The 22,500-nt window shown below is 37.6% G+C and overlaps 1 protein-coding gene across 7 annotated transcripts in view; it reads left to right on the top strand.

The window, feature by feature from the left end:
- The window catches only part of LOC123512049 (calcium/calmodulin-dependent 3',5'-cyclic nucleotide phosphodiesterase 1-like), a 509,263-nt gene that overhangs the window by 449,402 nt on the left and 37,361 nt on the right, over positions 1-22,500 (top strand). For all 7 annotated transcript variants that reach the window (XM_045268216.1, XM_045268214.1, XM_045268212.1 and 4 more), the window contains 3 exons: positions 12,427-12,513; positions 20,390-20,558; positions 21,699-21,812. In XM_045268216.1, the coding sequence (XP_045124151.1) occupies positions 12,427-12,513; positions 20,390-20,558; positions 21,699-21,812 (370 nt within the window). The remainder of the gene's footprint in view (positions 1-12,426; positions 12,514-20,389; positions 20,559-21,698; positions 21,813-22,500) is intronic.

Raw genomic sequence — 22,500 nt, 5'->3', positions numbered from 1 at the left:
AGAGAGAGAGAGAGAGAGAGAGAGAGAGAGAGAGAGAGAGAGAGAGAGAGATTGGGGGGACAGTGGAAGCGAACAAGTTTAAAATAGAAATGTAAAAAAAAAGTCAAACCTAAAGGAAAGGGAAATTGATACGAGAGAGAGAGAAAAAGAGAGAGAGAGAGAGAGAGAGAGAGAGAGAGAGAGAGAGAGAGAGAGCAGAAAATAATATACACCTATTCTTGAAGTATTTAAAAACATCACGGAAGAAAAATATATGAAAACACTGTATCTTCTCCTCCTCCTCCTCCTCCTCCTCCTCCTCCTCCTCCTCCTCCTCCTCCTCCTCCTCCTCCATAACACCCTTTATCCTTCACTAGGAATGTAATATACTCAGAAAAAGGCAAAAAAACAAGAACCTTTAGACGGAATCTCATTTAGGACTTCTCTAGTGTTGTTGTTTTGCGAGTGTGAAGTAGACAAGATGTAGAAAACAGGCTTAGTTCATCACCATTACGTTTTAGGAAGAGAGAGAGAGAGAGAGAGAGAGAGAGAGAGAGTATGCAGAATATGGAAATTGTGATGAAAAAAAAGGAAAGGTATTGAAATATAAAGTGGAAGAGAAAATGAGAACGGGAACGAGATGTGGAAGGAAATAAAAAGAAAATGGAGGGAAGAACACGAAGAAAACACACACACACACACACACACACACACACACACACACACACAGGTAGACGAGCAAATACAAGAGAGAGAGAGAGAGACAGACAGACAGACAGACAGACAGACAGACAGACAGACAGACACAAACAGACAGTGATAATGTGTGTGTGTGTGTGTGTGTGTGTGTGTGTGTGTGTGTGTGTGTGTGTGTGTGTGTGTGTGTGATGAGAGAGAGAGAGAGAGAGAGAGAGAAATGCTGCAGGTGACAGGTGGGCATAGACTCAGGTGTGCTCCCAGTGGCCATGTAAATCCCCGCCGCAGGTATAAAGTTTGAGCACATCTGGTGAAGGCCCCGGGAACTTTTCCGTGACGAGCTGCATCAAACCGTTCCCGCGTCCTTGTAACCCTGAGAATGCCGAACACACTGGCTCTATTACCTTTGCTATATTCCGTAGGTAGTTTAAATGAATTCTCCCTTAGATAAATAGTTCCTTTGTTGCTATTTTGCTATTATATTCCTAGCTAGTTTAAAATAGTTCCTTAGTTAAATAGTCCCCTTGTTGCTATTTTTGCCTATATTATGTTCCCTAGTTAGTTTGAAATAGTAGATCCTTAGTTAAATAGTTCCCTTGTTGTTATTTTGCTTCTATTCTATTCCCTAGCTAGTTTGAAATAGTAGTTCCTTAGTTAAATAGTCCCCTTGTTGCTATTTTTGCCTATATTATGTTCCCTAGTTAGTTTGAAATAGTAGTTCCTTAGTTAAATAGTTCCCTTGTTGTTATTTTGCTTCTATTCTATTCCTTAGATACTTAAAACCGTTGCCCCGAGTGAGGAAGCCCAACCTACACTCTATTATGTTCCTTGTTGCTATTTTGGCTGTTTTATTCCTTAGACAGTTTAAATAGGTAGTTTCGTATTTAAATATTCTCCTTGTTGCTTTTTTTTTTTTGCCTTTGTTGTGTTCCTTAGTAATAGTTAAGTCATAGTTCCTTAGTTTAATCGTTTCTTTTGCTATTTTGCTTCAATTTCGTTCATTGGGCAGTTTAAATTAATAGTTTCTTGATTAAATTGTTTCTTTGTTTTTTTTTTTTTTTCTTTTTCTACCATGTGGGCTTTACACGGGAATTTATGGGCTAAAGGAGATACTTTTTGTGGCGCCTCCTATCTCAAAGCCCACCCGCTCGGAAGCCGTTGCGTCGAGTGAGGAAGCCCAACCTACACTCGGACTGTGGACAGGATTCGAACCCGTGCGCTTAGAGACCTCTCGGACCCCAAAGCACGCATGGTTCCACTGTACCACTATTATATTCTTTAGGCAGTTTAAATCAATAGTTTCCTTGTTGAATAGTTTCCTAATTGCTATTTTCCCTCTATTGTGTTCCTTGGGCAGTTTAAATTAATAGTTCCTTCAGCAAGTAGTTTCCTTTTTTGCTTTTTTTGTCACTTATACTGAAGGCAGTTTAAATAAATAGTTTCCTTATTGTGTGTGTGTGTGTGTGTGTGTGTGTGTGTGTGTGTGTGTGTGTGTTTGTTTGTTTGTTTTTTTGCCTATACCTATAGGTTATGTGGCCACAATTATCAAACTCTACAGATATGTGGAGTTTGTTTTGTTTTTCCTCTGTATAAACTAGTAATCGTGTTAGTCTGTCAATAGAACCATCAAACTACCCTTAAAAATCAGTGATACTCAAAAACAGCCTTTTAAAATATAGGTTATGTGGCCACAATTTTCAAACTCTATAGATATGAGGAGTTTGGTTCGTGTGAGTGTTTTTGCTATATATAAAGCAGACATCGTGTTAATATGTCAAAAGAACCATCAAACTACCCTTAAAAACCCGTCATTCTCAAAAATGTGTCTTTTGAAAATTTTAGTTATATGGCCACAATTTTCAAACTCTACAGATATGAGGAGCTTGGTTCGTGTGAGTGTTTTTGCTATATATAAAGTTGAAATATTGTTAATCTACCAATACATCCATCATACTCCCATTAAAAACCCGTGATAGTCAAAAAAGATTCTTTTGCAAATATAGGTTATGTGACCACAATTTTCAAACTCGACAGATATAACGAGCTTGGTTCGTGTGAGCTTTTATGCTATATATAAAGTAGAAATCGTGTTACTCTCTCAAAAGAACCATCAAACTACCCTTAAAAACCCGTGATACTCAAAAAACAGCCTTTTGAAAATAAAGATTATATGGCTACAATTTTCAAACTCTACAGATATGAGGAGCTTGGTTGGTGTAAGTTTTTGTTATGAATAAAGTAGACATCGTGTTAATCTGTCAATAAAACCATCAAACTTCCCTTAAAAACCTGTGATGCCCAAAAAAAATCTTTTGAAAATATAGGTTATGTGGCCACAATTTTCAAACTCTACAGATATGAGGATCTTCGTTCGTGTGAGTGTTTTTTTACTATATATAAAGTATAAATCGTGTTCATCTCTCAATAGAACCATCAAACTACCCTTAAAATCCGTGATACTCAAAAAAAAGTGTTTTCAAAATATAGGTTATGTGGCTACATTTTTCAAACTCTACAGATATGAGGAGCTTGGTTCGTGTGAATGTTTTTCCCATAATATAAAGTAGAAATCGTGTTAATGTTTCAATAGAACCATCAAACTATCCTTAAAAAGCCGTGATACTAAAAAAAAAGTTTTTTGAAAATATAGGTTATGAGGACACATTTTTCAAACTCTACAGATATGAGGAGTTTGTTTGGTGTGAGTGTTTTTGCTGTATATAAAGTAGAAATCGTGTTAATCTGTCAGTAGAACCATCAAACCACCCTTAAAAACCCGTGACACTAAAATAACAGGTTTTTGAATTTATATGTTATGTGGCCACAATTTTCAAACTACAGATATGACGAGTTTGGTTTGTGTGAGTGTTTTTGCTATATATAAAATAGAAAATGTGTTAGTCTGTCAGTGGAACCATCAAGGTACCCTTAAAAATCCCTGATACTCAAAAGAAAGTCATTTGAAAATATAGGTTATGTGGTCACAATATTCAAACTCTACAGATATGAGGAGCTTGATTCGTGTGAGTGTTTTTGCTATATATGTAGTACAAATCGTGTTAGTCTGTCATTAGAACCATGAAACTACCTTTAAAAACCTATGATACTCAAAAAAATGCCTTTTGAAAATATAGGTTATGTGGCCGCAATTTTCAATCCCTACAGATATAAGGAGCTTGGTTCATGTGAGTGTCTTTGCTATATATAAAGTAGAAATCGTGTTAGTCTGTCAATAGAACCATCAAACTACCCTTAAAAATCAGTGATACTCAAAAAACAGCCTTTTAAAAATATAGGTTATGTGGCCACAATTTTCAAACTCTATAGATATGAGGAGATTGGTTCGTGTGAGTGTTTTTGCTATATATAAAGCAGAAATCGTGTTAATATGTCAAAACAACCATCAAACTACCCTTAAAATCCCGTGATACTCAAACAAGAGTGTTTTGAAAATGTAGGTTATGTGGCCAAAATTTTCAAACTCTACAGATATGAAGAGCTTAGTTTCTCTGAGTGTTTTTCCTATATATAAAGTAGAAATCGTGTTAATCTCTCAATACAACCATCAAACTATCCTTAAAAACCAGTGATAGTAAAAAAAACTGCCTTTTAAAATATATGTTATGTGGCCACAATTTTCAAACTCTACAGATATGACGAGTTTGGTTTGTGTGAGTGTTTTTGCTATATGTAAAGTAGAAATAGCGTTAATCTGTCATTAGAACCATGAAACTACCCTTAAAAACCCGTGATACTCAAAAAAGAGTTTTTGAAAATAAAGGTTATGTGGCCACAGTTTTCAAACTCTACAAATATGAGGAGCTTGGTTCGTGTGAGTGATTTTGCTATATATAAAGTAGAAATCGTGTTAATCTGTCAATAAAACCATCAAACTACCTTTAAAAACCCGTGATACTCGAAAAAGGTTTTTTTAAATATATATGTTATGTGGCCACAATTTTCATACTCTACAAATATGAGGAGTTTGGTTCGTGTGAGTGTTTTTGCTATATATAAATTAGTAATCATGTTAAATCTGTCAATAGAACCATCAAACTACCATTAACAATCCGTGACATTCTAAAAAGAGTCTTTTCAAAATATGGGTTATGTGGCCACAATTTTGAAACTCAATAGATATGAGGAGCTTGGTTCGTGTGAGTTTTTTTTTTTTTTTTTTTTTTTTTTTTTTTGTATGAAAAGTAGAAATCGTGTTAATCTGTCAATAGAACCATGAAACTACCCTTAAAAACTCGTAGTACTCAAAAAATACGTATTCTGTTCCTTAAAAAGTTTGAAATAATTGTTCTTTAGTTAAATAGCTTTCCTTTTTGCTATTTTCCTTTTATTATATTCTTTACACATCTTAAATAAATAGTTCCTTTAGTAAATAGTCTTTTTGTCCCTCTTTCGTTCCTGTTGTGTTCTCTTAGTTAAATAGTTTCCATGTTTCAATTCCGCCTCTATTTTATTCCTTTAGATAGTTTTAAGTAATCGTTTCTTAGTTAAATAGTTTTCTTGTTTCTATTTCGCCACTATTTTAATTTTTAGGTAGTTTAAATCAGTAGTTTCTTAGTTAAATAGTTTCATTGTTTCTTTTTTCCTCTATTGTATTCCTTTAGATAGTTTTAAGTAATAGTTCCTTAGTGTATTAATTTCCTTAGGCAGTTTAAGAGGATAGTTCTTTAGCTAGATAATTTCCCTGGTTTATTTATTTATTTTTTATGTAAGAAGGAAACCGGCCAAGAGAAATAAAAGATGAGAAAAAAAGCCCTCTTGAAATATTAGTCCCCTATTATATTTCTATGGTAGTTTAAGATAATAGTTCTAAACAAAAATACAAAAACAAGATACCAAAGCACTTCTACTTAGGTCTCCCCTCGATCAAAACCAAAAGAAAACGGAGACGAGGACTCTGGTAATTTACCTTTTAATATTCGGCTCACCTGCTGCATTAATACTTGGAATACCTGTACACCTTTCATCATTTTACCTGGGCCTGTGATGCGTGGATTTTTAGTACCTGTTAATTGGCTGCTTGCTTGCCCATCCTGAAACTCCTGCATTGAATATATTGAAGAGAAAAATGGAGTAAAAAGAAGTGATTGAAGGGACGTTAGAGAGAGAATTTGATAGACGTTGATTGTAAAAATGAAGCTCAAAGGAAAGACCGATACACTGAAGTTACTATGGAAGAAGTGCAAAAATGTGGTAATGGAAGGAAGTTTATGGAAGAGAATATTTGATGTTTGTAAGAATGAAGTTGAAGGAAGATGGATGACTAGAATGTAATGGATTTTTTTTTTTTTTTTTTTTTTTTTTTATGCAAGAAGAGGGAAGCCAGCCAAGGGCAACAAAAATTAAAAGAAAAAAATTACCCACTTGAAATGCCACTTCCCTTAAAGATTATAATGGAGTTAGCCAAAGTCTGTCTTGAAACCTCCCTCTTAAAAGCAGGCAGAGAGTTCCAGAGTGTACCAGAGGAAGGCATGAATTGGTTGTAGAGAAGGGAAGTTGATAAATGTAGATGGCTGTATTGAATAGTTTGTTTATGAATAGATGGGTTAGTAGTTAGTGGATGACGGTAGTGGATGGATGAATAAGAAATGAGTGAAATTGAGTGAATGAATTACAAGTGAGTGTGAATGAGTGAATAAAAGTACTGAATATGGATGAGTGGATATATTATTGGCAGACACGAGTGAATGAACAAAAGAACAAAACTTAAATAGATTAGCAAAATGTACAGCGAAATAATGAAGAAAACACAAGGAGAAACAACAGAAAAATAGAAGTATGAAAAAAAATAGATAAAAAAGATAAAGTATAAGTAATAGAAATAATAAAATCGTGAATAAAACTGATGTATCAAAATGGTGGCAGGCAAGAGAGAGAGAGAGAGAGAGAGAGAGAGCAAGTGGAGGAAAGTGGAAGAATATGCAGTATCGAGTGAAAATTGAGAGAATAGGATTTTGGTGTTGAATTAATCGCCATCCTGCACACTGAGGCTGGCGATATGCAAGGCAGAGCGGAGCGGAGAGGCCAGAATATATTAATATGAGGACTGTAAAATGCAGACAGGCCGCGCTGGAGGGGAAAAAAAAGAAGAGTTAATAGATGAATAGATTAATTGTGAATAGGTGATTGGTCAAAGTATTTTAAATGTAGTCCAGTGTTGTTGTTGTTGATGTTGTTGTTGGTGGTAGTGGTGGAGTTATCAGTAATAGTAGTAGTAGTTGTTGTTAATAATGTTGTGGTTGTTATTGTTTGTTGTGGTGGTAGTGTTTCTGTCAGTAGTAGTAGTTGTTGTTGTTGTTGTTGTTGTTGTTGTGGTTGCTGTTGTTGGTGATAGTGTTATCATTAGTAGTAGTAGTAGTTGTTGTTGTGGTTGCTGTTGTTGTTGTTGTTAGTAATAGTAATAATAGTATAGTTGTTTTTATTTGCTGTTGTTGTAGCGTTTGTATTGTTGTTATTGTATCAGTTTCCGAAGATTGAAGTCAAAAACGATATCGAAAAAATTCCAGATGCTTTATTGAAATTGAGCAAAAAATATACCAGCAGCAAAAAAAGAATAGCAAAAAATATACCAGTAACAAAAAAGTAGGAAAAATATACCAGTAGCAAAAAAAAATATACCAGTAGCAAAAAAAAAAAAAAGTAGCAAAAATTATACCAGTAGCAAAAAAGTAGCAAAAAATATACCAGTAGCAAAAAAATATGTACCATTTGCAAAAAAAAAAAAAAAAGTAGCAGAAAAAGTAGCGAAAAAAGGCTATAGAATTTAAAGGTCTATGAAGGTGCCAATTTCCCAGTTTTTTCCGAGTTTACTGTATTAAAATATTGAAACAGGACATTTTTACAAGTACCACCAAAAAAAGGTATAAAAAAAGAGCCATTTAATATTACCAAGAGCAAAGTCGAGGCAAACTATCAAAAAAAAATATTAAAATAGAAAAAAATATAGTAGTCATATTTTCCTAACCACTTTTTATTTGCCTTTTTAATGGAGTAATGTAGAAAAGATTTTACGGTTTACACTTGGATGCTCATCTCCATCCACCTTCCCTCTCCCTCTATCCCTCCCCCCGACCACTCACCTGTCGCTCTCCCTCTCCAACCCCCATCCTTACCTGTCGCTCTCCCTCTCCGCCTCCGTACCTGTGCTCACCTGTCGTGCGTGCGGCGAGGTATTAATCACGTCACCTGGGCAACGCAGACCACTCCGCCACACACATCCTTCCCGCCACCACAAAGGAATAAACTCTCGATTCTGCGGAGAAAATACACGCGGATAGGAATATACAGCCAATACAAAAAGAATACATAAGAATATACTGGGAATACATAAAGAATACACAGGAATATACAGGGAATACATAAAGAATACACAGGAATACACAGGAAATACACTGGAAATACGCAGAATACACAGCCAATACATAAAGAATACACAGGGAATACACAGAAAATACACTGAAAATACACAGAATACACAGGAAATACACAGAATACACAGAATACACGAGAATACACAGAATACACAGAATACACAGGAAATACACAGAATACACAAGAATACACAGGAAATAGGTGAAAAATACATAGAAGATACACTGCTCTCAAGTTTCTGGATGGAGAATACGTGATGATAGGAATGGATAGGAAATTTATACAGATATACGAAGAAATACATAGGAAGTATACATAATTCAGAAGTATACATAGGAAGGAGGAGAGTGGCATGCAAGAATAGCAAGAACAATAACAATAACAACAATAATGGTAACAAAAGCAATGACAGCAGTAGTAATAATAACAAGAGTAAAAAAAAAAATTGTAATAGCACAAAGAACGATAACGATAAAAGCAACAACAACAACAACAACAACAACAACAACAACACCCAACCAGTAACGTGTTCCAACATGTTAAGAAAGTGAGTGACGTTCTAATTTTGACCATGAAACACACACACACACACACACACACACACACACACACACACACACACACACACACACACACACACACACACACTTACTTAATAAGCTCACCCAAGTAAAGATATTTTCATCAGCCTTTCATGTTTCTGACCTTACCTTACTTTTATTACCGTATCGAAGGAACACACCGGCTGTCTACCTCGCAAATAGCAGCAGCAGTAGTAGTAGTAGTAGTAGTAGTAGTAGTAGTAGTGGTGATGGAAAAGGTGGTGGTGGTAGTAGTAGTAGTAGAAGTAGTGGTAGTAGTAATAGTGGTGGTGGTGCTTGTAGTAGTAGTGGTGGTGGTGGTGGTGGTGGTGGTGGAACAGTAATCGTATGTTGAAGAAAGATAAAGAAGAGAGAAAGAGAGAGAGAGAATAGTAATGACAGTAAAACGAGTACACTAAGAAAATAAAATGAGAGAGAGAGAGAGAGAGAGAGAGAGAGAGAGAGAGAGAGAGAGAGAGAGACCTTTCTTCTCCTCTCCAAGAAGTCTCTGGGTGTCGTTTGATCAAGGCCCCTTTTGTCACCTGACCTTGCCAATAACACTTTGATCCACCTAATTTTTCTTCCCTCCTTCCTTTCTCTCCTCCCTTCCTCTCCTTCCTTCCTTTCTTTATCTCTTCCTGTTCTCCTCCATCCTTATCTTTCTATCTCCTCGTTTTGTTTTCTTATTCTTTCTCCTTACCTTTTCTTCGTGTTTCCTTTCTTTATCACCTTTTTATGTTCTCACTATTCTCCTTCGTTTCTTCTTCTCTCTCGTCTCTCCTTCTCTCCCCTTCTTTCTATTCTCTTTTTCGCAGTTTCCCTCTTCCTCTCTTCTTACCTCTTCACTGTTTGTTTTCTTCCCTTCCTCTTCTTGTCTTCTTTTCTTTCTATTTCTCACCTCCTCCTGTTTCCTTCCCTGTTTTCTCTCTTTTTTCTATTTTTTTCTTTTCATTCGTTTCTCTTTCCCTAACTTTTCTGTTATTTTGTTTTCTTCCTCCCCCTCTCTCTCTGTTTTCCTCTTATTTTTCTCCTCTTCCTTTCTTTTTATTATTCATATCTTATTATCATCCTTCTCTCTTCTTGCACACCATACTCTCCTTCAATTATTTCTCTCTCCTTCTCTTCCCTTTCTCTCTCTGTCTTTTTTTTTCCTCTCCTCTTCCTCCTTCATCTCTTTTCTTACGTCCTCCTCCTCCTCCTCCTCCTCCTTCATCTCTTTTCTTACGTCCTCCTCCTCCTCCTCCTCCTCCTCCTCCTCCTCCTCCTCCTCCTCCTCCTCCTCCTCCTCCTCCTCCTTCATCTCCTTTCATTTCCTTTCGACACGTTTCCCTCTTTTTGTACCTATTTTTCCTTTCCTCCTATTCCTTTTTCCTTCGTATTAAATCCTTACTTATCCTTTCCTTTTTAAAGCTTCCTTCACATGTATCTTTCTCCCTCTCCCTCTCTCACTCTCCCTCTCTCACTCTCACTCTCCCTCTCCTTCTTCCTCTCCCTCTTCCTCTTCCTTTTTAATAACAGGTCAGTCGTCAACAACACGACAGGTAAGAGAGAGAGAGAGAGAGAGAGAGAGAGAGAGAGAGAGAGAGAGACTATACCGACATGAATAAACAATCAAATTACCAACAAATAAACTGGAAAAAAAAGATAAAAATGATAATGAACCCTTTTAATCTCGTTGGAGCGGACACAAACAGCACAATTACTACCCACACCATGAATTACACAAGCAAATCGCAAAACCAACCAGGAAGATAAAGATAGAGAAAAAAAAGAATAGACGATTAATAAGTAAACTCTTGCCACAGTCTCCTTGGTGCTGAAAAAAAAAAAAACGATTGAAATGAATGTTATTGTGAAAGGTTTAGTTAGATTTTTATGCGGGTGGCGGAGGTGGTGGTGGTGGTGGTGTTGTGGGTGGTGGTGAAAAACCGAAAGGGTGAGGAATACCTGACTGGCTGGCGTGAGGAAGTGAGGGACAAAAGGAGGCCAGCAGACAGACAGGTAGCCTCATTAATCTAAACACAGGTGTGGAGGGGTGGTGGTGTTGTTGTTGTGGTGGTGGTGGTGGTGGTGGTGGTGGTGGTGGTGTTTGAATGTGTTAAGAAATGGATGTGTTGTGTTGTTGTGTGTTTTGGTTTATTGATAGAGTTGTGGTTTTGATAGTAGTAGTAGTAGTAGTAGTAGTAGTAGTAATAGTAGTAGCAGCAGTAGTAGTTCTCTTGTTTCCCTACTACTACTACTACTACTACTACTACTACTACTACTACTACTACTACTACTACTACTACTACTACTACCACCACCACCACCACCACCACCACCGCGGACTGAAACCTAATAATGATAAACCAGACAAAGTTATGTTTAATTTGCAATGAGAGAGAGAGAGAGAGAGAGAGAGAGAGAGAGAGAGGCGCGTAACTCGGGTAATATTTCCTCCTAATTAACGTGTAATGAATAAAAATGACATAAAAATTAACAAATAAATGTGGAAAATGTTCTGTTCTTTTGTCAGTTGGTGAGTTTGTATTTATGAATTGATGTGTATGTGTGTGTGTGTGTGTGTGTGTGTGTATGGATTGATTTTATTCACAATGCTTAGTGAGAATAACACACACACACACACACACACACACACACACACACACACACACACACACACACACACACACACACGAAGCAAAGCAAAAATACAACAATAACCTAACCTAACCAGCCAGCCAGCCATTTATATCTCCCTCCTTCATTACCCCATACAACAACAACAACAACAACAACAACAACAACAACAACAACAACAACAACAACAACACCTTTTTAACCTATATTAACTGCGAGGAGAGGGAAAAGAGGAGGAGAAGAAAAGGAAGAGGAAAAGGAGGAGAACATTGCATACTCATCCCCATCTACACATTTCCCAGCCCACTTCTCCTCTCCCGCCAACTACCACTACCACTACGACTACTAACGACCCTTCTCTTCTCTCCCCAAACTACCACTACGACTTCTAACGACCCTTCTCTTCTCTCTCCAAACTACCACTACGACTACTAACGACCCTTCTCTTCTCTCCCCAAACTACGACTACTAACGACCCTTATCTTCTCTTCCCACTACCACCACTACGACTACTAACGACCCTTCTCCTCTCTCTCCAAACTACGACTACTAACGACCCTTATCTTCTCTCCCAAACTACCACTACGACTACTAACGACCCTTCTCCTCTCTCCCCAAACTACGACTACTAACGACCCTTATCTTCTCTCCCCAAACTACCACTACGACTACTAACGACCCTTATCTTCTCTCCCCAAACTACGACTACTACTACTAACGACCCTTCTTCTCTTCTTTCCCCAAACTACCACTACCACTACTAACGACCCTTATCTTCTCTCTTCAAACTACCACTACGACTACTAACGACCCTTATCTTCTCTCCCAAACTACCAAACTACGACTACTAACGACCCTTATCTTCTCTCCCCAAACTACCACTACGACTTCTAACGACCCTTCTCTTCTCTCCCCAAACTACGACTACCACTACTAACGACCCTTATCTTCTCTCCCAAACTACCACTACGACTATTACGACCCTTCTCCTCTCTCCCCAAACTACGACTACTAACGACCCTTATCTTCTCTCCCAAACTACCACTACGACTTCTAACGACCTTTCTCCTCTCTCCCCAAACTACGACTACTAACGACCCTTATCTTCTCTCCCAAACTACCACTACGACTACTAACGACCCTTATCTTCTCTCCCCAACAGTCGCAAGCCCCCCGGAGAAGAAGAAGGACTCGGCGGAGGAGTCAAGCGCCCCCCCGCCTCCCTCCAGCAAGAATGGGCAGCTCTCTAGTAAATACGACTACTTTGATGTCCAATTCACCCCGTGCTTCTTGTTGTGTTCCTCTTCTTGTTCTTCTTGTTATTGTTGTTCTTCCTTTTCTTTTTTTCTTCTTTTGTGTCCTTGTGTTTTATTCTCTTTTCTTCTTCTTCTTCTTCTTTTTTTTTTTTTTTTTCTTTTTCCTTTGTGTCTTTTCTTTTCTTCTTCTTCTTCTTCTTTCTTTTTCTTCTTCCTTTGTGTCCTTGTGTTTTATTCTCTTTTCTTCTTCTTCTTCTTCTTCTTCTTCTTCTTTTCTTTTCTTCTTCCTTTGTGTCCTTGTGTTTTATTCTCTTTTCTTCTTCTTCTTCTTCTTCTTCTTTCTTTTTCTTCTTCTTTTGTGTCCTTGTGTTTTATTCTCTTTTCTTCTTCTTCTTCTTCTTTCTTTTCTTTCTTTTCGTCTTCCTTTGTGTTCTGGTGTTTTATTTTCTTCTTCTTCTTCTTCTTCTTCTTCTTCTTTCTTTTTCTTCTTCCTTTGTGTTCTGGTGTTTTATTCTTTATTATTCTTCTTTTTTTTATTATTATTGTTATTATTATTATTATTATTATTGTTGTTGTTGTTGTTGTTGTTGTGTTCTTGTGTTCTGTTTTCTCGTGTTCCTCTGCTTCTTCTTTCTTCTTCTTCTTCTTCTTCTTCTTCTTCTTCTTCTTCTTCCTCTACGTTTTCCTTTTGTGTTCTTGTGTTCTTTTTCTCTCTCGTGTTCCACCTCTTCTCCTTCCTCCTCTTGCTCATCTTGTGTCCTTCTCCTCTTGTATTTCTTGTCTTCTGTGTCTAGCTTATAATTAATCAGTTACTATTTTTTTTTTTTTTTTTTTTTTTTACATGTTTTATCTTCCTCTTTATATTTTTTCCCTCATTTACATTTTATTTGTGATATTTGCTTAGGTTTGAAAGTTAGTGTTGTTTTGTGAAAAGCGTATAGGAAAGGATCTCTCTCTCTCTCTCTCTCTCTCTCTCTCTCTCTCTCTCTCTCTCTCTCTCTCTCTCTCTCTCTCTCTCTCTCTCTCTCTCTCTCTCTCTCTCTCTCTCTCTCTCTGGCAGCTTATTAGTACTTCAAGGAGAATTTTTACCTATGCATCACTCCAACACATCTCATTAGTTACCTGTCCCTCTTATGCTCTCACAATATCCTCCTCCTTTTCCTCCTCCTCCTCCTCCTCCTCCTCCTCCTCCTCCCTTTCATTCATTCTCACCTTTGAACCGTTGCGAGTATTTTTATCCGGCGAATGTGACGCGTCCTTAAAAAATACAGCCTCCTCTTCCTCCTCCTCCTCCTCCTCCTCCTCCTCCTCCTCCTCCTCCTCCTCCTCCTCCTCCTCCTCCTCCTCCTCCCGCTATGAGACTAGGAGGAAAACACTTCGCTGGGATGAATTGTGACTTCCTGTTGATCATTACGTAGTCTGTGGCATGAAAAACACGTCATGACATGTTAAGGGAGAGGATTCGATGCTTTAGAATGGTTTCCGATCCTAATCCCTCCTTGTATAAAGATTCTGATTTTCTTTTTTCTTCCTTTTTTCTTCTTTTTCTTCTTTTTTGCAGCTTTCTTTTGTTTTGTTTTTTTTTTTTTTTTTTTTTATTCACCAAATTTCTACCAAATGTCTCTCTCTCTCTCTCTCTCTCTCTCTCTCTCTCTCTCTCTCTCTCTCTCTCTCTCTCTCTCTCTCTCTCTCTCTCTTAATCTATTTATTTATTTATTTACTTGTTTATTTTCTTTATTTTACCGATTTTTTTATTTTCTTGTTTTTATTTGTGTATTTATTTTGTTGACTATTTTTTTATTTGTATTTATTTTTCTTTCCCTTATTTTCTTGTTTTTTTTTATTTGTGTATTTATTTTTCTTTCCTTTATTTTCTGTGTGATGAAAGGAAAAAGACAAAAGGACGAATGTATAATGAAAATATCACTTCTTTAGTTCTATTTTCCCTTGTTAATATATTTTTTTTTTTTTTTCATTGTAAGAGTTGAAAATTGGCCAAGACAACAGAAAACGATAAAAAGAAGACCCACAAAGTTGCCAGTCCCCGTGCAGGTCTGATTGCGTTAGCCAAAAACAAAGAAAATGGATAAATGTCTTGATGTGACTTGAAGGGAAACTAAGGAAAAAGTAGTGCAAGATTTAGAAAGAAATGATAACAATAATAATAAGAAAAAGAGAAGGATAAGAAAAAACACGTAATAACCATAATTTTCCCCTCCATCATCATTTTTTTTATACTTGAGATGAAAAGGAAGAAAAACTGAGGAAGTGACACAAAAAAATAATAATGACTGATAGATAAAGAAAAACAAGGATGTGGAATAAAAACCATGATATTTTTCTGGATGTGGAATAAAACCATGACATTTTTTTGGATGTGGAATAAAAACCATGTCATTTTTTTGGATGTGGAATAAAAACCATGTCATTTTTTTGGATGTGGAATAAAAACCATATCATTTTCTGGATGTGGAATAAAACCATGACATTTTTTTGGATGTGGAATAAAAACCATGACATTTTCTGGATGTGGAATAAAAGCCACGATATTTTCTGGATGTGGAATAAAAAACATGACATTTTTTTGGATGTGGAATAAAACCATGACATTTTTTTGGATGTGGAATAAAAAAAACAATGATATTTTCTGGATGTGGAATAAAAACCATGACATTTTCTGGATGTGGAATGAAAACCATGACATTTTCTCGTGGTTAGACTGAAAGGAAGAGTAAATTAAAGTGGAGAAGAGAACGAGAGGAGAGTGAACGTATTAGCGAGATAGTTACAGTGAACGTATTAGCGAGGCAGTTACAGTGAACGTATAAACGAGACAGTTACAGTGAACGTATTAGCGAGGCAGTTACAGAAGTGAAGTGTGACAGATGAGGAGCGAGAAGCGAACAAAGAGATAAAAATATGTTGCTCTTATGAATGACGATGTGCTGCACTAAAGAGAAGAGGTGCTTAAAGAGAGAGAGAGAGAGAGAGAGAGAGAGAGAGAGAGAGAGATGATACTTACATTTATATTCATACATTCGTTTTTCAAGACTTGAGTAAATAGCTTTTTTTTTTTATTCTTTTTTTGCGTTTATTCCTATGCTTTGATCTGACGAGAGAGAGAGAGAGAGAGAGAGAGAGAGAGAGAGAGAGAGCTCGTTTCTGTTCCATTCCTTTCAGTCATTCATTTCATAATTCCATTCGTAACTCTATCTCTCATTTTACTCTTCCTCTCTTCTATGCTTTTTTAATTCTCTTTTTTTTACTTTCATTCTTTATTTTCTTGTCAATCTCCAGCCACAAAGAAAAGATTAATTTGTCTTTATTATGTAACAAACTGATAATGAAAAACAATCTATCTGTCTATCTATCTATATGTGTATCAATTTATCTATCTGTTCATTTATCTATCTATCTATTCATTCATCTATTTGTCTGTCAGTCTGTCTATCTACCTATCTACCTATCCTTCTTTCTATCTTTTTATCTTTCTTTCTGTCTATCTGTCTATTTATCAATATATATCTTTCTTTCCCATCTATCTTTCTATATATCTATCTACCCATCCACCCTACGCAACCCTACCTTATCTTACCTAACCTTACCCAACCTTACCCTACTTGTCTATCTATCTACCTACCTACCTACCTATCTATCTATTATATTCATCCCTCAATCTTCTCAACCTTTCCCTGTGATGTCAGACTTCCTTGTCAGTGAGAAGTGAAGATCAAGATGCGTGTGATGAAGTGTTTACGTGTGTGTGGCTGGAGGAGTAGGAGGAGGAGGAAAATAGGGAAGACAGGAGGAGGAAAATAGGGAATGACAGGAGGAGGAAAATAGGGAAAGACAGGAAGAGAAGGAGGAAAATAGGGAAAGACAGGAGGAAGAGGAGGAAAATAGGGATGACAGAAGGAGGAGGAAAATAGGAATGACAGGAGGAGGAAAATGGGGAAAGGCAGGAGATGGAAAATAGGGAATGACAGAAGGAGGAGGAAAATAGGGAGGATAAAGTGGAAAGGACAAGTATACGAAGGCGAATAATTGTGAACGATGGAGGGAGAAAAATTGAAGAGAACGAACAGGAGATAGGAAAGGGAGGAGGAAGAAGGGAGAAGAGGGAAAGGGGGAATAGGAAGAAGGGCAAGAGGAACAGGAAGAGGGAAAGTTGAATGGGTCTAATAATTGAACAGGATGGAGGGAGGGAGAGAGAGAGAGAGAGAGAGAGAGAGAGAGAGAGAGAGAGAGAGCAAAAACCAAACTAAGAACCAAAGAACAACAAAAACAGAAGGGAAACAAAACTAAAGCAAGAAATATAGAAAAACGACAACGAATAACAAAAATAGAGAAAAAAAGAAAAAAAAGAAAGCAAAAACAATAAACAACAATAGAGAGAGGAGGAAGACAAGAGGGAGAAAGAAAATTGAGAGTCTGAGAGAGCTGCGTGTGACTTGAGGTAGAGAGAGAGAGAGAGAGAGAGAGAGAGAGAGAAGTGACTTGTTGTGTTCATGTCCTGTTGTTGTGAAGGAAGAGAATGAGTGACTAAGACACCTATTATGAGAGAGAGAGAGAGAGAGAGAGAGAGAGAGAGAGAGAGAGAGACGTACCACACACACATTTCACTGTCAGTTAAATTCTACAGGGGAAAAAAATAGAAATAGAATAAAATAAATAACTAAAAAATGAAAATAAAAGTGTCAGTTATTAATTAATGATATTACTAAGAAAAATATAATATCTTTTTTTCATCTCTTATTTTTATTTATTTATTTTTATTTTATTTTCTTTTTTTTCATTGTTTCTTTGATTTTGTCTATTTTTTTATATATTCTACTTAATTCATTGACATATTTCACTATTTCTATGTTTTTTTCTTTTCTTCATTTATTTTTTATCTTAATTTGTTTATATTTAATTATTTACTATTCCTGTTTTTTTTTTCCATCTACCTTTTTTATTTCATTTCCCTATTCCTCTTTCTCTTTTTTTCCTGTAACTTCTTCCATTCGTTCCTTGAAATCTACCATATCTCTCCTTCCTTAGTGGTCTCTCTCTCTCTCTCTCTCTCTCTCTCTCTCTCTCTCTCTCTCTCTCTCTCTCTCTCTCTCTCTCTCTCTCTCTCTCTCTCTCTCTCATGGCTGCAGTGTAGGGGAGAGCTGGGCAGGGGTGGAGGTGGGTGGGGAGTTTCCTTGTCACTTTTCTGTCTCGTTATATTCGTAGGAGATATTGATAAAGGTTTAGTTCCAGCCAGACACTTTTTTTTTTTTTTCTATGTTGTTGTTGTCGTTGTTGTTGTTGTTGTTGTTGTTGTTGTTGTTGTTCTATGTGTTCTTGTTTGTTGGTTTTGTTTTGTCTCTTCCTCTTCCTCTCCTAGTATTTTTCTCTTTTTTTTTTTATTATTGATGTGTGTTTTCTTGTTCTGTTTGTTCTTTCTCTTTTTTTTCGATGTTCTCTTGTCTTTTGTGTTTTTTTGTTGTTGTTTCTTGTGTGTTGTCTTGTTCTTCTTTGTTCTCCTGGTTCTTGTTGTTATTTTTTATTCATATCATCATTGTTGTTCTTTATTCTTATCGTCACTCTCCATAGTTCTCTCTCTCTCTCTCTCTCTCTCTCTCTCTCTCTCTCTCTCTCTCTCTCTCTCTCTCTCTCTCTCTCTCTCTCAAAATCAACAATAACAACAACTACTACTACTACTACTACTACTACTACTACCACCACCACCACCACCACCACCACCACCACCACCACCATCACACCTTCACAACGCAACATAATCCTCTTTGCTCTTCTCTGCGGCTTTGGGTGACGCCCTTTGATATGTTTTGTCCCTGGTGCCTTTGGGGGGCTGGATAGGGGCGTGCGCTGAGGCTGCTGGGGGAAGAGATGGCCTGGTGGGAGCTGTGGGATCGTGGAGCTTTAGGGACTGGTTCAATAAATCCCGTTGTACCTCCCCACGTCTCTACATCATTCCCCGGGCCTCCTTCCACAGCTGCAGGTCTCGATATGGCCGTGGTACAGTGGAACCATGCGTGCTTTGGGGGCCGAGGGGTCTCCAAGCGCACGGGTTCGAATCCTGTCCACGGTCCGAGTGTAGGTTGGGCTTCCTCACTCGTGGCAGTGGTTTCCTAGTAGCTGGGGTTTTAGATACGAGGTACTCCACAAAAAGTACCTCCTTTAGCCCACATGGTATAAAAAAAAAAAAAGGGAATCTGGAATCAAAAGCATTATGAACTCTGCTTCTTTTATGGGACCACTGGTGAACTCATTGTAAAGGGACGAGTAGCTACAGTCTGTCTATTTTAAAGTGGCTCGTGGGTCTGAGTTTGAATGGTGCCCCAGGGAATGCATGGTTGTCAGATCTTGAGGAAAACCGTGAGCTGTCCTTGTAGTAAGTGCGTTGATCAACAGAAAACAAGCATTATTCACATCAAATCAATTACGTTCTCAATAAGCTACAATATGTTAGAAATCCAAGAGCCATTTTAGAGATTAGCCAGACTATTGTGCCCGCCACCCACTCATTCCGTCCCTTCAGTGCAAAGAAAAGCGTCAGAGGAGGAGTGCTTCGTCTTTCCTTTGCTTCTCTTTGCTTGCCTCGCCTGGGAAAAGAGATCTCGAAAGGGAACACTTGGCCATTAGATAAATAAATAGATGGTGGTATTCTGTATCGCTCTGTGTCTCTCAATGGCTGTTTTCCAAGCTCATACGTCTCGCTCTGGCCAAAGGAATCTGAAATCAAAAGCACTGTGAACTCTGCTTCTTTTACGCAACCACCTGGTGAGCTCAGTGTGAAGGGACGAGTAGCTACAGTGCCCACCACTCACTCGCTCCGTCCCTTCAGTGCAAAGAATGGCGTCAGAGGAGGTGGTGCTTTGAATGCTTTCCTTTGCTTCTCTTTGCTTGGCTCGCCTGGAAAAAGAAATCTCGAAAGGGAACACTTCGGCATTAGATAAATAGATAGGTAGCGGTATTCTGTATCGGTTTGTTCTCTCTATAACTGTTTTCCAAGGCCATAGAGATAATTAGCTGGGTTCTCAAGTGTTTTTCCTGTTGATAAGGTAGAAGTGTCATTAGTGTGTCGTTAGGGAATTAGAAAAACTTCCTCAAAACAGTGTAGCTTCAACTAGAGCCTTGGAAATGTAGTGTTTCAGAATAGGTTTATGGAACTGTTGCTGCCATCTGACGGTCGTACCTGGAATTAGAAGTCAAAGAACAGGTGGCTGGTGTGCGTGTCTCACTTATGGTACTTGTAATTTTTTTTTTCTCTCTCTATCTTCCTTTATTTATCTATTTCTATTCTGAGTATCCTTCGCTACAAACTCTGAATAGAACATACCCCTAAAAAAGTCCTACAGTTTACAATATACCTCGTACAAACTCCTCTCTCTCTCTCTCTCTCTCTCTCTCTCTCTCTCTCTCTCTCTCTCTCTCTCTCTCTCTCTCTCTCTCTCTCTCTCTCTCTCATTATTTATTTCTGTTTTGAGTACCTCTCGCTATCGTAGGATAAAAACACACCCCAAAAAAAGTCCTACAGTTTGCAATATCCCTCGTACAAACTCTTTTCTTTCTATCTCTCTCTGTCTTTCTGTATTTATATATTTCTATTTTGAGTACAACTCGCTACAAACTCAGCGTACTTACGTAGGATTTAAAACATCCAACTAAATCCTACAGTGGTTTCCAATATCACTCATACAAACTTTCTTTTCTCTCTATCCTTCTCTATATTTCTATTTTGAGTATCCTTCGCTACAAATACGTAGGATTAAACACACCAAAAAAAGTCCCACAGCTTCCAATATCCTTCATACAAACCCGCCACAAACACAGGACTAACTCACCCCCTCCCTCCCTCTCCCTCGCCTCCCCCAGAACAAGGCTCCCTCACCATCCTCCGGCGCTCCAGCAGCAGGACTCTGAGTGGCCGTGGTCCGCGGAACTCCTCCCAGAGCGATGTGGACGCAGCAGACGCCGTGGACCTCCTGCAGGACGCTCTCCCTGCAGTGGACACGCCGGAGTCCTGCGAGAAGGCCGCGCTCAGGTAATTATTGGTGTTTCTCGTCAGGTGTTCTACTTCAGGTGTGTTTTGGTTGTGTTCTTGAGGTATTTCTACAGGTGAAAGGTTGTCTACAGCTAACATTACAGGTACTTGTACAGGTAAGAACCATGCTACAGGTACTTCTACAGGTAAGAGCCCTACTACAGGTACTTCTACAGGTAAGACTCATCTGTCGTTAATATTACAGGTATTCATACACAGAAACTCATTTGCAGGTAATTATAATTTTCCGGGTAGAAACTGATGTGTGTTTAATATGACAAGTATTTCTGTAAAAGATTATTTGTAGGTTCTTCTACAGGTAAAAATTCATGCACAGGTAATATTCTACCTTTACAGGTGAAAAATAACCAACAGATATTATTACATCTACACTTTAACTTCATCACATTACCGTTGTTAGCACAGATGAAAAAAAAAAAAATAGTTCCAACAGGTGTATGATTCTACAGGTAAAAATTGACTAGTTTCTACAGGTAATGGTGCTTTACAGGTAATTGTTACCCAGGTGTTCCCACTCAGATGCTTTGTTCACCTGAAAAATAATTTAGTTAATTTTCAGAAACTCATTAAATACACTGTCCTTTTCATCATTATTCTTTGGCTAATCCTCAAAACCAATTAACTCGTGAACAGAAGCTACTAATCTCTCTCTCTCTCTCTCTCTCTCTCTCTCTCTCTCTCTCTCTCTCTCTCTCTCTCTCTCTCTGACGGGAAAAAAATTTGTGAGAGGAAAAATTAACGAGGAAACGAGATGATCTTGTTACTGTGCCACCGCCTCACTTCCTTTCTTCTCAGCAAAGATCGAAAATACGTCGACGCTTTTTATTATGTATCGTGTATTCACCTTCATTCTTTCCTTCCTTCTTTCCTTCTTTCCTTCATTCCTTCATTACTTTCCTTATTTCTTCTCTCTTTCCTTCCTTTTTTCCTTTTCTTTATTTTTGTCTGCCTTTCTTCCTGCCTGCCTGCTTTTCTTTCTTTCTTGCCTTCCTTCCTTCCTTCCTTCCTTCCTTCCTTCCTTCCTTACTTATTTACTACTACTACTACTACTACTATTATCACCACCACCACCACCACCACCACAGGTACATGCTAATCAATCCTCCCCTCCTCCTTCAGGTTACGTGCCCTTCTGCGCCACCTACAGGAGGGCGAGGTGGCGGTGGGCGTCCTCCAGAAGAACCTGCAGTATGCCGCCGATGTGCTGGACTCAATATATGTGGAGGAAAATAAGTGCGTATCCTAGACAACTTTCCTCCGTGAATTTCCTCCTCTTCTTTTGTTTTCCGTAGTTGATTCGATGAAATTTTGTCTTTTTATTTTTACTTTTCTATTTTCCCTGAGTGGTTTTCCTTCTTTTCTCAGATGATTGTGTTGTTATTTTTTTGTCTTTGTTACTTTTCCATTTTCCTCCTCCGTGATTTTCCTCTTTTCTTTTTGTTTTCCGTAGTTGATTAGAGTTTTTTTTTTTTTTTACTTTTCTATTTTTCCTGTGTGGTTTTCTTTCTTTCTTTTGTTTTCCTTTCGTGGTTAGTTGATTTTTTGTCTTTTTAATGCTTTTCTCTTTTTCCTTTTTGGTTTTCCTCCTTTCTTTTTGTTTTCCTTCGTTCATTAGGTTTTTTTTTGTCTTTAACTTTTTTTCTTTTTCCTCCTTTCCTTTTCTTTGATTAGTCGATTGAGTGAACTTTTTTCTTTTTTACTTTTTTTATTTTCCTCCTTCATGATTTTCCTCCTTTCCTTTTGTTTTCCTTTGTTGGTTAATTGATTTTTTTGTATTTTTATGTTTTCTCTTTTCCTCCTTGGTTTTCCTTCCTTTCCTTTTCTTTTCCTTAGTTCATTGAGTGATTTTTTTTTTGTCTAACTTTTTTCTTTTCCTCCTCCGTGATTTTCCTCCTTTCCTTTTCTTTTCCTGTGGTCGTTA

Source organism: Portunus trituberculatus, chromosome 32, assembly GCF_017591435.1.
Source record: "Portunus trituberculatus isolate SZX2019 chromosome 32, ASM1759143v1, whole genome shotgun sequence".
NCBI lineage: Eukaryota > Metazoa > Arthropoda > Malacostraca > Decapoda > Portunidae > Portunus > Portunus trituberculatus.
The sequence above is the reverse complement of the archived record's forward strand: the minus strand, read 5'-3'. Positions and strand labels throughout refer to the sequence as shown.